This window comes from Zosterops lateralis, assembly GCF_965231275.1.
Source record: "Zosterops lateralis genome assembly, chromosome: 16".
In the NCBI taxonomy this organism is placed as follows: Eukaryota; Metazoa; Chordata; class Aves; order Passeriformes; family Zosteropidae; genus Zosterops; species Zosterops lateralis.
Genome location: NC_139776.1, coordinates 7242199 through 7259175, shown reverse-complemented (window position 1 = coordinate 7259175; position 16977 = coordinate 7242199). Strand labels below are relative to the sequence as shown.

Genomic DNA, 16977 nt, shown 5'->3' with positions numbered 1-16977 from the left:
AGAGTATCAATGCCAAGTTCTCCTTTCACCCAGTTTTTTTTTGTGTTGGGTCACATAAATGTGACACATGTCATGTCATGTCACAGAGGAACAATCTTGCCTGTGATTCAGCACCTCTTGTCTGCAGAGATCCCCTGCCCTTTGGCATTTATTGCTCTTTCACAGCTTGTGGTGTGGGCTATCCTATGATCCTGCCTCTTCTCATGGCATGGAAATGAGCTGTCAAAAATTCCACCACACTGAGGATGTGGGTACAGCCCTGGGAAAGCCTAATCCTTGCCACGTGGGATTGGTTGGTGTGGGTTCAGTTATCCTTTCCAGGAGGCCACAGCTGTCTTTGTCCCCACTGTAGTCCCTCCAGGGCAAAGCCGTGCTGGTGGTCAGTACTGGAGGTTTCATGTGTAACTGCCCAAATCTCAGTTAAAAATAAGCCTTGTTTGTGTCAGAGGAGCAAAATCTTTCAACAGAATAGGAAACACTTCAGTATCCCCCAGGTCCTCTTGTTCCCCTGGTGGAAGAGCCAATCTGAAAGCCCTTGGTCACAAAACCAAACAAAAGCTCAGCATGGAGTTGAACTCGATGATCCTTGTTGGTCATGCCCAACTCAGGACATTTAATGATTCTCAGAAATTGCCCATATATTCAATTTGCCTGTTACTGTTACAGGCAGTGAGGATGTGCTGTGCTTAACACCAGCTTCTGGGACAGCAAATTCCTTACTCCTCCTTATGACTGCCTTATAGAGTGTTTTTATTCTTTGTGAGAATCTGACTCAAAAAAGAAAAAAATTCTAATTAAAATCTCCAATGAAACGCTATCAGGTTCTCTGACTTCTGAGAACTGGCAGAGGAATTCCTGGCTATGAACGGAACTGAAATGTAACAGAAACAACTCCAGAGGTTTCTGTTTCAGGAAAGCACTTAAGAATACACTTAATTTTACAGTGTAATTTTTCATAGTTTTCCCTCAGAGAAGTGCTTCTGGTATGTGCTGAATACAGATGACTTAAGGCTACAGGGGGTCAGAGGCTTGGGTTAGTTCCTCTAAATATTTATTATGAAATGCATTCAGCTGAAGGATATACTCTTCAAATGATGGAAAATCACAGAATCCCAGATTTCAGGTTGAGAGTGACCTAGTGATCATCTAGTCCAACCCTTCTTGGCAAAAGCATAGCCTAGACAAGATGGGCCAAGCACAAAAAGAAGTTACTACTCATGAATTAGCAGTGTTAGTGAGAACACTACCTATTGGTCCAGCAAGGGTTTTGTTTCAAGGAGAGGATCCTGTGTGTTCCTAAGTAAGTGTATTCACTGCCTCACCTTCACAGCTACCTTGGGTAACACATGGGAAAGGTGGGATTGCACAGATGTGAGGAATGTGGTATTCAAGAACATGGAAATTTTGAACTCATTTGGCATCAGAAGCTTTAAGGAGAAAGTGCAACCAGGAAGGAATGAGGAGATTCCTGCCTCCTGATTTTGTGTTTAAAAATAATGTCAGGCAGAATTCCAGCACTGTGTAGTTAACTGCATATGTTCCTTCTCTCCTTGCTTCCAGTTGATGAGCATCTCATTTATGAAAATCCTTTAGGTAATTTTTTCCCCTGGTGCTATTGCATACTGTGCTGTCCATGTTTTCTGTGCCAGACCTGTGACATTTTCCATGAGGTCTGATTCTTCTTAGTACAAGTTTGTTGCTTTACCAGGAATTTTAAGCATCGCTCCCTTCTGATGTAATGGGTGAAGGCTCGTGCTCAGATGTAAGTCGTGCAGATGAAGTTATTCAAGAGCAGACACTGCTGAGAATTGGGGCTAGAGCCTCATGAAGACAGTCTGGGAATTAAAAAAGCTTGAGTGTGTGTAAAGAAATGAATGGAAAGCCTCCCAGGAGTTGCCATGGAAGCTCATTTTAGTAGAGAAACAACTCCCTTAAGGAATTGCAGAAGCACAAAGAACAAAATCCAAGGGTAAAGTTGCAGGAAATGCCCAAGGTCAAATAAACAATAACTGGTGTTATCCTCCAGGAATGTTTCACATGGGATTTCCAAGTGGTATAAAATTCCAGTATAAAAGCACCTGCTCCAGTTTTTCTAGCATCCACTGCAAGAGCTCAGCAGAAGGGAAAGGCTCCTGGCACCTCACCCCTGCCCCTTATCTCTCAGGAGAGAAATCTGAGGCAAATTTGAGTAGAAAACTGTGCCAGGAGGGAATTTTGAGAGGTCACCTGGCCTAGAACCTGTTTCCGTGGCAGGGGAAATTCAGCCTGTCCTCATTAATTGCTCTAATTGGTGTTGGGAAATCTATAGACAAATACTCAGGCATCTGAAAATAGCCCCAAAACTGAAGGCAAACTGAACTTGTGGTGCTGCTTTGGGTAAAAGTTGAGGAGCAGCAGCAGAGCTGGACATGGAGGCAGAATCCACTGTCCTTCACGTGTGGACACTGCTGGCTGTGGCTGCCAGGAATTACCATCCACATTAAATAGACTGCTTTATTTAAAGGGATATTTGTCAAGTGCAGTGACAGTACCACTCTGTCTTTCTCTAGAAGTTCTCTCCTTGACACTATTTGCCAGGAGAGAAATCCCAGGACATAGTTAAAAATCCAGGGAAATGCCTAGATCAATTCAGAACCCTCCAAAAGTATTTTAGGCAAGTTTCTAGCTGAGCCTTACATTTCCAAACCTGTAGTAGTAGGTCAGATTCAGTTAATCAAGAACTTCTGGAAATCATGACTAACCCAACAATCTCCTACAAAGCTAAAACATCACTGCTGAAGAGACTCATTCAAGATTGTGATCTGCACTGTAACAGCAGATCCTTTCCCTAAACAAACTGCTGGATTTGCTGGATGTGTGAGCAGTACACAAGCAGGATGGCAAGGAAGAAGAGACTAAAAAAAGCTCAGCTACCAATAAAACCATCCTACAGCACTGGATATTAAGTCCACTCCTTGATGATGGCTTGATTTCAGTTTAGCAGAGAAGGAAGGATGGCTGGGGGCACAGAGCCTAAAAAGCTCCACCTTCTGAGACAGATGTGAGCATCCAGAGACTGGACTAAGATGCTGGACTTACTCTGAAGCTGGGTCTGATTTGTCTTGGCATTTTCCCTGGTTCTCTGGGACAGAATGCTGTGGGAAGTGGGATGAGCTCTGACGTCAGCACCACTGCAAGGCAGCCCACACGTCACTGAAGTCCTGCGTGAGGACGGGACACGAGTAGGTCAGACCAGCCAGAAGTGCTGTAATTCAGTTACTCTGCATCCTTCCAGAGTTCCAAATGAAGATGGACTTGCCAGCAGAGAGGCAGCACTGGGACTCACAGATTCACTGGGATTCTAAATGCTTTAGAAGTGGTTTTTTAGCTCTCGCCTCCTGCTGCTACCAACCATTCCATGTTTGCATAAGAAATTCCAGATGGATGAGAGGAATGTGATCATCTGCCAATGTTCAAATAAGGCAAATGGGATTCTCTGCTGAGGTTATTGAACTCTTACCTTTATCTCATGGACAGCATGCCAAAAGAAACAGGATTGCAAAGTGCAGATGATCAATTTGTTCCCCCTTGAGAAGATAAAGCAGCTCTTGAGGCGATTTCATTGCTGTGAACAGGCATGGGCAAAACGGGCCAAATGCAAATGTATCAAAAATCTGGAAAACTGAATAAATTTGAACTTTGAATTCAGAAACATTCTTGCTTTGTTTGAGGTCTGGTAGAGAGGTGACTTGAAACAAAAACAGCATTTCAAGTAAGTCTGTGCTTCCTGTAAGTATAAAATGTGACAAATCATTAAAATTCTGATCAAAATATAAAACATTGTCCCATCTGCTGTGATACTGCTGTGAAAGGTCACTTTGAATTAGAGTGAACTTTACACTGGTGGTTTCAGAGAAATCTCTGATTTGTTGTAGCCAGAGCACACTCATACATACCTATCCCAGCTGGGGCCTTTCTCTGGGAAAAAGACTCTCCCATGCTTGAGAATTTGGAATCTTGAGGTCAAAACATTGGCTTTAAGACCCCCTGCTCAGATGGACCACAAATCAGTCTGTGTCTACAAATGTTTTGTCCTTTCTGGTTTCCCAGGGGGAAAAGAGAGGAAGAAATATGAAAATAGTATGTGGAAATCCTGGAAAATCCCTTGTGTCGCAAAGAATAGACATTTCAACCTACTTGACTGAAGTGTTTTGACTCTCAGCAAGGTATTTTTGTTCATTAGCCAGTATTCTACATCTTCAGTTTTACTGTCAGTACCAACTCTGCCAACCAAGACAGCCAGGGCCACAAAGTCACCTTGAAAACACTCAGGTTTTCCAAGTGTTTTACAATAGCCCAGCGAGAGAGATGCTCCTGATAATCAAAGGCCATTGGTTCTCCAAAACTTTAGTACTCTTGAAAAACCTCAGCCCTGCATCACATGCAGGACCCAACAAAAGTGCCACTTCCTACAGTGGGTGAGTGATTTCCAAGGGATCCTCCACATTCACAGAACACACAAGAAATATGACTGGGTCACCAGGTCTGAAGGAGCCTTACTTCTCTTACTGAGAAGCAAAGATTCTGCTCTTCAGTTTGCAATTATTTCCATTGACTTCATGAGCTTAATGACAAAGCCCAGCTGTGAGAATAATCTTCTCTCTCAAAAAACATCTGCAGTGAGTTCCATGCAGAAAATTTAGCAGAAGGTTCTTTGACAGATGCCAACTAAGAGACTTTAAACAAATACTATGGACTGGCTCAAGTACAGCTTGAAAAATGGCCCCTTCATTATGTCAGCAAACAGCACAGAACATTCACCAGTGCCAGGAGTAAATAAAACAGCAGAGGAGTGATACCCATTGCCAAACCACCATGAAATTCACATAAATACTTGTATTCAGGGAAACGATAGTGATATATCAGCAGATCTGTCTTAGTAGGTGATGTAAGCACAGAGCACTGTTTGTGTTTTGAGTGCTGCCTTTCTGTTTTTTCCCACATTTCAAAAAACCCCTAAGGGCTAAATACTACTATTCCCAAATACCATTGTTTCAGCCAAAGAAGTTCAAATAAGTAGGAAGCTTTATTGCATACTGATTTCTCCCTGCCTAGAGGTTGCTTTCAGCTTGGAAAGATCACAGAGAGGGCCTTGATTCACTCCAGTTACAGAAGATCCCAGTTACTCTTAGGATTAAAGAGAATGCACAAAGAGACTGGCAGTCAGAGCAAGGCAGTGCTTCTGGAATCCGTGTTCTGGTAGGAATATGCATTTCAACCACCACAGCTGGATTTGATGACATCTTTTCCAGCCTTAACAAATCCATGACCCAATGACCACCATGCAGTTACTGGTTCTCACATCTGCTTTTACCACAGGTCAAAGTTGTGAATCAACACCCCCAGTGAAAATCAAGTTCTAATCAATGCTGTCTCTCCTCACTACACAAACAGCAGCATAACAGGGCCAGTAACACCCTGCAGGAACACGGGGCTGGAGCAGCAAGGACCTTTGCAGTTGGAGGAACAACCATTCCCCAGGCTGTTCCTCCCCTTCCACATTCACCTAAACATTTCCTTCAGGAATTCCTTCATGTCTCTGGCCTCCAGCCTGTTAGACTATCAAATCAGGAATCACAAAGTAAGATAGTAGAAAACTGAGTCCTTTGCATCAGCAACAACGTGTAGGTTGCTACATAGGATGCTCTGAGGCCAATGACAATACTTAATGTAAGAGATTCCCACCCCCCACCCAGTTGGAATCCTTGGCTCAAGTTTTTTTTAGACACAGAAAGAGAATATTTGTCTCCAAACTTAGGAAAGAATCAGGTGTAATAGGAATCCAGTGGATCACCTTCTTTAAAGGGAACACAAAAGTGTGTGGAAAGAGACTGTCCATTGCTTGGCTGGCTCGGAGCTCCTACGTGATGTCCTTCTTCCTTGGGGGGCGGTGGATGTTCCTCACCACGCACTTCACCATCCATTCAATCCCTTCATTCACCCCTTTGCTAAGGAAATAAGACAAGCAGACAAGGTTTTAAATTTAACAAACAACAAGAAGCAACCAAAAAGAGAAGCATGGATCATACAGGCCCTAAATGAGCCCTTACATGAAGAAGGGAAGGGCTCTACTCATCCCACAGTTATTTGTTGGTATTTCTGTATTATTTGTCATGCAGGCAAACAATAGGGATCTGATTTCTTTTAGCTTAGCAATATATACCTCCAGCCTTTATTTTTCTGGTGTCTGTGCAAGACTACACCCAACTTAGTCACCAACTCTGTGGAAATCTTGGTATGAACAAGCAACAAACCCACCTGACAGATGGTTTGAAGTTATTTTACCACAAACCTCACACTTGCAACCCTGGTTCCAGCTTTCTGTAATCATCTGTGCTGGGACTGCCAAGCAAGTCACCACCATGCTGGTCTGCACAGCTCCCCAATCATGACTTCCATGAGTTATTTATTTTTTTAGTGCAAGCTCAAACTGGAATTTTGAAAGCAAATTCCACACAAATCAAAACTAGAAATGTTTGTACCAAAAAAACACATCTGAAAAGGTTGTTTTTCTTAAGGTTATTATCTAATACTTCTTTTCCAGTGCTTGAACATTGTTCTTGTGGTCATTTACTGCTTAATGCCATGTGATTTGCAGCAATGCAGACAACAACTTTTTTCACAGTTCAAGAAGTTTTTGTTAACCTTTGCAGTAGCTTGCATGATAACAAAGAAAAAAATTCAAAGCTCTAGATTCAGCCCAGACAGTAATTCAGCCAGCAGTGCTCCCATCACCTGGAACAAAACTTTTGACTTTCCACTTAAAGAACAGAAAGTACAAAGTACTGCAAGTCTCGATACACAATAATGATGCTGAGATATCAAGAATCCAGTGGGTTGGTCAAGGTCATGGCTCAGAGCTGTGTAAGCCCAAATTAGGGCCTGTTTTAGTCATCAAATTTTAAACCACAGGCATCCCCATGTAAGAAGACTCCCGGAGACAGTGATATCATCCCCATCACAAAGCTCATCTTTGTGCCAAAGCATATGGAAGCAGAAACATAATTGCGGCAGCAAAAGTGAAGCAGCACGCATTTCTCTGGCATCAACAGTTTTCAACTGACTTCTAACCTAAAAGCCAGGAGCTGCAGCAAACCAACATCTGCAAGGATTATTGTGTAAGGACAAGGGATGACACATACAGGACAACAAATATGCCTCCAAGTCCCACTGCTCTCAGACAGTGGTACATTTCCACTGTGTTTTACAGGCAGGGTTTAGAGATGAAGTTACCAAGCTGGTGCAAGACCAAGGTTCTCAAACAAGTGTCTGTGAGTGCTGGAAGGAAGCACAGCTCCCTTTCAAGGCTTAATAACTTCTGTAATGTTGCTTTGTGTGTGGCACCCCACAGCTGCTCAGACAACCAATTCTCAGTCTACCCCTTCTCATACTCACCCAGTAAGGGCTGAGCAGGCTTGTGTCAGGCAGTCTCTCTTCCCAATTTTGTTAATGCAGTCACTAAATGCTGTCTTGATATCAGGTATTGACAGACAAGTCTGCAAAGGGAATCAAAGTAGAGCTTGTTTGTGCTACAAGACATGGTGACCTTCTTCCACAATGAATCACACCATGACTGCAGTCCTCCTTCAGTCAGGATGGCAATGCTGTGAGGTTAAACCCACTCACCCACCAATAGAGCAAATTCACCTCTTTGCATTCCAAAGAAAAGAACATATTCTTTTTTCACCAAAGAGAAATGTTGTTTGCTGACAGTAAACACACACTGCCTCACCTCACTGTTTCTTAATCTGTACAGTTCTAAGCAAATAGTCCTGAAAATGAGCACAACCTGCACCCTCTAAGGACACCTCTTCCAAGCTGCTCAACAGCTTATATTTACCAGAACACAAGAGCTTTAGTATTTACGAAGCCTTTCAAAACACTGTCCCTGCCACAAGCCCAGATGACTCTTTGCCAGCACCCTGGGCACTCTCACAAAATAAGTTGTGATTTTCCCTCAGTTCTCGGCACATTCCTTGGCAGTACAGCCATGCCCCACCAGCACTTGTCTGTTTGCATTCAGAGAAAACACTGGCAGCACTGAATGCAGCACGTTTTCTGATGCCTGATGTCACTGTGCTCTTGACCTCCAGCAGGTCCTGAACGTCTTTGAGGCTGCCAGGAGGCTGCTGGGAACAACACCACAAATCATAACCCTCCAGTAAACCACCAGATTATTTTCCTCATATAAATCACAGTGTCACAACAAAAAGCTACAACAAAAGCAAACCTGCCCAACTGAAGTCTGGACTTGCACCTCCCTGAGCACTCAGTGCTCATTTTTTCCTCAGAAGCCTTGGACAAGCCGTTTAAGCACTTCAACTGGCCACAAGCCCACCTTTCCTCCTCTCTGCAAAGACATCCTGGACCTTCAACAAGTCTTAAATATGTGTTTTGAACCTTCTGTCTCGCCCACATATGTGTTTTGGACAAATGTTTACACAAGTGCCAAACTGGACCTTTGTGAGTCCTGAGGATTGCCCAAGTGGGCCTAAACTCTGAGAGAATGGAAATATGAAAATTAATGTTACCAGCCATCCACTTGCAAAACACTGATTTTTGAGAAATTAAACAAAGGAAATTCTTGTGGATAACAGAAGTAGATTTCATTGCTTATACATAGGAAGGGATCTTAAGAAATGGCTTGCAAGGAGTTTAACAACACCCAATTCACCCAGTGCCCTTGACTCCATTAACAGTGCAACTATTGATGACTGTACTTTCTTATGATCTCAGCTGCATCTAAAACTTGCCCTTTCAATCAATGACCTGGACTGATTACCTGGATTGAAAAACCGTTACTGACATCATTCCATAAAAGTCTCAATAATTCAGGTCAGAACTTATGACATGTGAAAAATGTGCAATTCATACAGATGAGCTGTCAGCCACAAGATAAACAGTTAATTTTAAAAAAACAACAACAACGATTACTAACTTTAGAGGGAGTCAGACTGGACTTGGGAGCTGGAATTCAAACCAGTAGATCTGGAAGATGGGCAAGAGATTACAGCCAACCAACCATTCTCTACTGGTTTGTAAAAGCTGCTCCCTTAGCCTGGTATGCTTTTTTACTGCCCAGTAAAAAAGGCAGGTCCAAATGCTTCCTGGTTTAACCCAAGGCTCTGGACAAGTCAATTATCCTACAACTGGAAAGGACAAAGAGCTGCATGTCAGTAATTTGAGCCATTTTTCACATCTTTGTTTTTTTCAGTCAGTGATACTTGGCAGCAGAAAGGTTAAATCTCAAGGCAGCTGAAATTGAGCAAACGTTTCTTGAAATATACTTAAAGGTTCTCAGCGTTTAATAGTATTGTATAATTATATACTTTTGAGTATATCCTTTCTTCTTCTTGAGTTGGCCCTTTCCTTCTCCTTTTCTGAATGATGATACATTTAAAAATATTTTTAAATAAATCAGATAAAGTGTTTAAGATGCAAAGTAACAACAGAGAGCACAGTCATGCTGTCCTTGATTCCTCAACTTCTACTTGCATAGGTAGCAAAGCAATCAGGAAATGAACTTTCCAACACCACCAGCAGACCAGGACACCTGCACATACCCAGCAGCACAGAGAACCCACATCCTTCACCTTGCCCATCCTTGAAGCCTTTAAGAGTCCACTTTTCCCAGTGCAGCAGCTGACAATTACAGCCATTTTTATCTCCCAATATAAACCATTGTTATAACTTCCCTTTCCCATCTTCTGGTAGAGCTGTGGCCTGCCCCACCTTCCACAGAACTGCCCAGCCATGGCTTTCCATGGAAATCTGCATCAGAAAGAGTTTTGCTTCTGAGGAGACTTTGCACCATTCACATTGTCACAGCAGGAGCCACTGCATCACCAATGCTATTTTGAGGAACATCATTTTCCCCTTGGGATGAAGTAGAGCAGCACAGCAGAGGGGTAACACCAAACTATTAAAGCCTTGTTCTAGTGTTCCAGGGAAAAAGCCATGAACTGGAATCTCATGTGACACCAGGGCATGAGACAGACCATCCACCTCCTCAGCAAGGGGCATCTGAACTTCTCATGCTCAGGGGAAAATGTCAGCCGTGATTTCCAAGTTCCCCTTCTCCCCAGCCACATTACAAAATATTTGTTTATAGATGTGTTTTGTTTCTCAGCTGCAAACATATAACCCAAAGACAAAGAAGGGAAGGTGGATCTGTGATCACATCAACAGTGGTCCATTAAATAACACAATTCACAGTGACCTTTCAGGAATGATGTTATATCCCCCAGTTCACAGGAACCTCACACACAACACATGATGAACCAGACTTCCAACCAGCTTCCCCAAAATAACACACTGTAAAACAGTGTGTTATTTTTGATAAAGGCTTTTGATGAAGGCTCTTCCAGGTATAGTCTAGCCAGGACTGAACCAAACTCCTACCATGAATGGTTCAGAATAGCATTACTCAAAGTAAGAATCAGCAATGGCACACCTAAAAATCTACCAAACAGCAAGGCAAGTTTTAGCCAAAAAAAGGTTGCATTGTAGAGCCTTTGCCCATTTCCCAAATCCACTGGAGCAAAGACAATGCTGCTGCCTGGTCTCCTCTCAGGACAAAACCAGAAGCACGGATAAAACCTCAAGTAGAGGCTCTCCAGGCATCTCAAGAGTAATCAACCATCAGAATGGAACTAAAAGAGAAACAACAGCAAGGTGGATTGCCTAGATAAAATTATATCACAGGAAGTCTTACTCACCTGACCTATGCTGTATGGCTACCCTTTTTACAAGTTTGTTTTAAATTGGAATTTAAGCTGCTTTAAATTTAAAGATGGAATAGTATAGCTTCAATTTAAACCATTTTATTTAAATTAAAACTAATTTTAACTTTGTGATAGGTCTTCAGTTGGAAAGCAGAATGGCTTTCATGCAGAAGGTCTGTTTTCTAGCAGCTGTGTGGAAATGAGTATTCTGCTACTCACCATGACTCCTCGTGTTTTCCAAAGGCACAAGGAGGCTCTTCAACATTCTGGAGATTTTAAATTAAATTTCCAAAAATTTATCTTTAGATGAGGATGGCAACACTTCCTCCCAGACATGGGTCATTATAGAGCACCCAGATTTAATTTTCAGATTGTTAAATTTCAGATGCTGTTTTTGACAGGTTATGTTTTTTTCAGTATTTTCAATAGTGCTGCATAATGAGCCATTCTATCCTCAAATTGTTACAGTTCATTGTAAAGCTTAGAAATATGTACCTTGTGTAAGCCTTTCAACAGCTGCATTCACATCAAAACAACAAATATCAATCCTTATTTTGCTGTTTTTTTCTGCAATAAGCCATATTTTCAAAAGTAGCATTCTGAGTTGAAAGGGAGTTCACAGGAATTAGTAGATTTTAGATATTTTATTTCTACTACAAAACAATAGTCCCTTTAAAATCCCAAACAAATTCCTTCCTCCAACACACATTTGACTCAGTTTTTAAATTATGTATAAAGTAATTCCATTTTGAGGTCCCTGCTGAATACAGAACATTCTTCTGATACCATAAGATATCACATTTAGTATTGTGATAATTAGAATTGGTGTTTTGCAGTCAATTACCATATTTTATCCCCTGGAGTGACCAAATACCACTCTGCTTGGCAGTGCTGAGAGGACACAATGTACCCTGGGGTTCACAGCAGAATTCTTACACTTTATGCAATTTCAGGTTGCATCAGCACTTTTGTTATCTTAATAACAGAATGTAAACTTAAAAAACAAACATTGTCAGGTGTACTATTTCTGATGTATTTGATCACAAGCCTTCTGCTGGCCTCTACAGACATCAAGAATTACCCTTCATCTCCAAATACCAGCAAGGTTAAGATACCACTTATCCTCCCTTGTCATGGCTCAGGACAGAGGGATGCTGGTGAGAATCTCCTACTACAGTTTTATGTCTGGAAATCCAGAGCAGAAAAATCTCTGCTAATTATCAGTTTTATTCCAGAGGTCTTCCATTCTGCTAAATCAGGGGAAGAGAAACAGGCTACTGAGTCTCCTCAACCTTGTTTAAGTGAACATCAGTAATTACTGGAAAATAAGCTATAACCCCCCTAGTGATTTGTTAACAGCATTGATGTCTCTTTGCTGGGTCCATATCCAAGATCATTCTGCAGGAGTGGACCTCTCAATACCCAATGCAGGTATTTCTTACAAACAGGCAAACATCCAGTGGGTTTAGTTTTGCTAATCTCTTGTAGCTCTAAAACTGCATGAAGGCACCAGGTCTGTGGGCTGGTCTTGGGCCCTCCAGAGGGGGCAAGAAGTCAGATTTTCTTTTGAAAGCCTGTTCCAAATACCTTTGTCTAGTAATCTAAAGAAGCTCTCTTGTGCAATTATTTGTCTTTAGTCTGGCTAGAGTGTCAGAAGAACCAGTGCCTCCAGCCTGTAATAAAATACGTATATGCAACCAAAAGAGAAACTGGAACAACTTTCCAGGTCACTGCTTGGAGCTTATCCTCAACAGGTCAAGGCAAGAGTGCAGGCTGCTCCCTGCAGAAAAGGTGTGGGGTTTCACAGAAATATGATAGTCAGTATTCTGGTTTCCACAGAATGAAACCCACATTTCCCCACATTCCAGAGACCACAGCAAAGTCAAGACCATAAATCAGGAGCTCAGTCTCGATCTCATGCTTTTACATGGAATTGCATTTCTCTTATTTCTAAGATTAGGTAATCTAGATATTCTAGATTAATTTGATCATCCAAAAACCAATCTGTGTCATACTCATGGAGTGCAACCAAATCCTCCTTCAGAGCCAGGTGATTTCTATAGAAGCTTCACGTGTTTCCACAAGTGGAATCGCTCAGACAAGTGTAAAGTTCAGAGGAAGAACCTGAGGAGTATTTGCATCCTTTGGAGCAGAGACTGACCCCAGCTACCAGGGCTGGAGCTCCAAATCCTACTGGAAGCCTCTGGCTCCATCTAGAGACGAGTCATTGGAGCTGCAGTCCTGGAATTCCAGGTACAATTTCCAGGAGGAAAACATGAAAAACACCACGACCACCTTGGGCACTCTCTTCTTTTTTTCATGCTGGGGCCGATAAGGGTGGCCTGGGATGTGTCACCTAAACACTGCACCACCCCCAAACTGTCAAACCCAAACCAAGAATACGCTGGAAAGAATTCAAATTACATTATCAAAAAAGAGCACTCCTTGCCATTCACTGCTGTCACTGGTGGAATGCTCTACAACAAACAAGTGTTGTATTGAACAGATCTTATCCAGTTATGGCGAAAGAATGAATTGCTTCACATACATCTGTTGTGCTATTCTTGGGTTTTAAGAGAGCAACATAAACAAAGTGCACTAAACATTGTTTTTCTGAATAAACAGGAAAAAACAGCATCAATATGGCCAGTCACGGCACAAGAAAAACCCACCACAGCTATGCAGTTTGTTCTGTCTACATAAAGAGTTCTAAACTCTTTATGCCTGTAGGAAGCTCATTCATGGCATGGAAAAGGGCTGGAGGAGAAAGGAAAAAACACAACTAAATTCAAAGCAATTATTTCCAGTGGTGAGAAAGTACCACAGGATCAGCTCAGGATTGTGGAGCAAATTTAACATGAATGCAGAGTTCACCTTTCCAAGGCTTATTTGCTCATTTATGTAAATCCTCCATATTTTACCTCTACATCCTGCTTGTTGGCCAGCACCAGAATGGGAACCCCTTCCAGAGCTTCACTGGTAATCATCTTCTCTACAAAGGACAGAAACAAAACCAGGTTTAGCCAGTTCTGGAAGTTGTACAAATGCCTGGCACAGATTATCTGGACAGAGGGAGGGATGAAGGCTCCTTCTTGCATTACAGTTTCATTTTTCAGGCCTATTTTGTTCACACTGTACTCACCAAAAGCTCTTTTGGACTCAGAGAGCCTCTCCTCATCAGTGGAGTCAATAACATAGATCACTCCATGAGATTCAGCATAGTACTGGAAGGAGAACACAGATATTGGTGTCAATCCATGAGGATTGCTTGTTCCTCTTCCTGATTTTATTTTAATTTGGTACAGTTTTGGCACATGTGGGGGAGATCAACCAGTTAGAGGCAGCTGTATCCACAGTGTATCTGGACAGAATGGAGGCACACAGCCTGTTCTGTTGGCAGGCCTGATCAACACACCAGCTGGAAAAGCTCACCTGTGTCCCCCCAAAGCTTATCTCTATGGCACAACCCCAGGTCTGGGTTGGTAATTGCTGTCTGTAACCAATAATGCAAATATTAAGCACAGAAATAGTGGAATCTCTAAAAAAGTGTTAATGTTAAACATTTGGGTTATCAATAAGCCTGTGTGATTACCAAATGATTGTAAGTGGTTCAGTTCTAAAAGAGACAAAAGACTTCTGAAAGAAATCATGGAATCACAGGATGGTTTGTGTTGGAAAGGGCCAAACATCTCATTCCAACCCCCTGCCAGGAGCAGGGACACTTCCCACTAGATCAGGCTGATCAGAGCTCCATCCACCCTGGCTTTGAACACTTCCAAGGATGGGGCAGCCACAGTTTCTCTGGGCAGGTTGTATAAATCAAATAAAACAAAACCACATCTCTGACCTTGTCCCAAAGCGCCTGCAGCTCCTCCTGCCCGCCAAGGTCCCAGAACATCAGCCGAGTTTTGCCAACATCAATAGTTCCAACTAGAGGAAGGAAGAAAGGGAAATCCAATGAAAACTGTGGGTGCTGAAAAGCACAGACACCTGCACATCCCACTCAGAAATCTGGGGTGGGACAGGCTTGTAGGGGAACAAGTCACAGGCAGCAGGTACTTGCAACCACAGAGCAAAACCTGCAGGGAGTGACCACAAATACAGAGCAATATCAGTGCAAACAATCCCAGAACTAGGCCAAGGAATGAACTCCAGGGAAACAGAGTTTGAGGATAGCACTGAAAAAGGATACCTGGAGTTTTAATACTTCAAGAGTTTCTCCTCTTAAGGTAAGAAAGTCTATTTTATTCTCTAAAAAAAGAACTGGGCAGTTGGGAGATACAGTCCTTGCACCCAGGAACTATTCTGCCTTCTGAAATCATACACATTTCAAACAAAAACCAACTGTTGTCTAACTGTGCAAGAAAGCTAAAAAATTCCACATGGATTTACTTACTGTTTAAGCCTACAGTGGTTGTGATTTTGGACAAACTCATCCCTTTGTAGTTCTTGTTAAATCGGGTTTTAGTCTGCTCAAGGAAGGTCTGAAGAAGAATAAGACAAAGTATTTACTGTCAAACATTTTACTGACAGGGGTAATCCTACCCCAAACCTGCCTTTTCATTTCTGCACAATCCTGATAGAACAGATACTGCCCTACCCTGTTTTGGACATATCACTCTTCTTGCTCTCTATTTTAGCAAGGAAAGAAGGGATCGTAGGTGATTATGGGATTACCAAAGCATCAGCCACATCCCTGAAAGCTTGTACTAAATTTAAATAATGAGGAAAAATTGATTGTTTGGTGTGACATCACTAAATATCAGAACACAGCTGCTAGAAGACCCTTGTTGGAAGATTTATCCCTGGAGGATGTTTAGGATTGTGTGTGCCCTCCACAGGGTGATAAACAGCACTTACAGTTTTACCAGCATTGTCCAAACCCAGGATCAGGACACAGTACTCATCCCTCTGGAACATGTATTTATAGAGCCCTGAGAGCAGCGTGTACATCCTGCTCCTGCAACAAATGTCAGGAAATCAATTAACAAGTAGGTCATTCCCAAAAGCCTCTCATGTCACAACGTGAGTCTTTCCCAACGCCAGACAAACAAGCCACTCTTTTACCAGTAACTCTCATATTTAGGTAATCTCAGGAATAATCACAAATCTAAGAGAGATCATGAAAATAGCTCAAGATCAAATTTCGGGTTTAAAGGGGAACTGAGGAAGGACTTGAACACCTCTTGCAGTAAATGTCACACCGACAGAAAATGAAGTGACCTTCATACAAACACAAAGAACAGGTATGTTGAGCAAGAATCTACAGAAGCTCACAGCTGTTTTTTGTGTCGCTGGATTTGCACTTACAAGGCAGAGCAGCTTTGCTGGGATGGAGGCGCTGGCACCGAGTGCTGAGCTGACTCACATGTATTGCAACACCCTTTCTGTTCAAACACAGATAAAGGGAACCCCAAGGCAGAGCCTATGAGAGGCAGACGCCTCTAAGCAAGTGCGTAGTTAAATAACCACTTTGAAGCCAAACACCATTACCTAAAGGGAAATAAATTTTTCCAAAGCAGGAATCGGGGGTTTCACGGTAAGGGAGGACAGGGCACTAAGGGCCAGAGGCTTCAATCCCACGGGTACCGGGGCCCCCCTTCGCCTCCGGCTGGGCGAGAGCGGGGGCTCCTGCCGGCCCCGGGGAGCAGCCGGGCCACGGGAACCCCGGCCCGCTCCCCTTTCGGGACAGCGACCGATCCCGGCGCGCCCGACCGCCCGCCTGCTCCTCCCTAAGCCGGGAGATCCTCCAGGACCTGGGAGATCCCTCCAAATCCAGAAGATCCGGGAGATCCGGCCCTTTCCTCCCCTGCCACAGCCAGTGACGCTGAAGGGGAACACCGGCCCTACCGCCATTTCCCTCTAATGGCCCAACGCCACGTCCCGGGACAGCGACAGGTCCCGGCTGAAGCTCCCGAGTGCAGCGGACGAGTAAAAGAGCCCCGAGCCCGAGGCCCGCGGCCCCTCACCTGGTCCCGGTGCCGGTGTCAGCGCTGGAGCCGCAACGGCCTCTCACGACTCCCCAGCGCCACCGGCCGCCGCCATTCCGCGCCCCGGACTCTGGGAAATGTAGTCCTGTCGCCGCTGCGATGGCGGCGCAGAAAGGGCCTGTGGACTACAACTCCCGGAATGCTCCGCGCGCCGGCCTCCCGGGGACCCCGAGTGCTCAGCGGGTGACGCGTTGGCGGACGCAGCCGGAAGTGGGGAGGCTGCG

At 43.5% G+C, this 16977-nt stretch overlaps 1 protein-coding gene across 1 annotated transcript; it reads right to left on the bottom strand.

The window, feature by feature from the left end:
• Positions 1–5009: 5009 nt before the first annotated feature.
• On the bottom strand, positions 5010–16841 carry ARFRP1 (ARF related protein 1). The gene is made up of 8 exons (XM_083873280.1): positions 16733–16841; positions 15624–15723; positions 15160–15247; positions 14611–14693; positions 13906–13987; positions 13685–13755; positions 7435–7535; positions 5010–5987 (listed from the first exon to the last, which is right to left on the bottom strand). The coding sequence occupies exons 2-8, from the start codon at positions 15714–15716 to the stop codon at positions 5900–5902; spliced, it is 606 nt and encodes a 201-aa protein (XP_083729406.1). The 5' UTR covers positions 15717–15723; positions 16733–16841; the 3' UTR covers positions 5010–5899.
• Between the last annotated feature and the right edge of the window lie 136 nt (positions 16842–16977).

Bases quoted from the DNA above. Each gene is read 5' to 3' on its own strand.
- ARFRP1 (XM_083873280.1), bottom strand. From the start codon at position 15,716: ATGTACACGCTGCTCTCAGGGCTCTATAAATACATGTTCCAGAGGGAT. The intron at 14,694-15,159 runs GTAAGTAAATCC...TCCTTCCTCTAG, and splicing joins AACCACTGTAGGCTTAAACA to TTGGAACTATTGATGTTGGC. The intron at 13,756-13,905 runs GTGAGTACAGTG...TGTCCTTTGTAG, and splicing joins TGAGTCCAAAAGAGCTTTTG to AGAAGATGATTACCAGTGAA.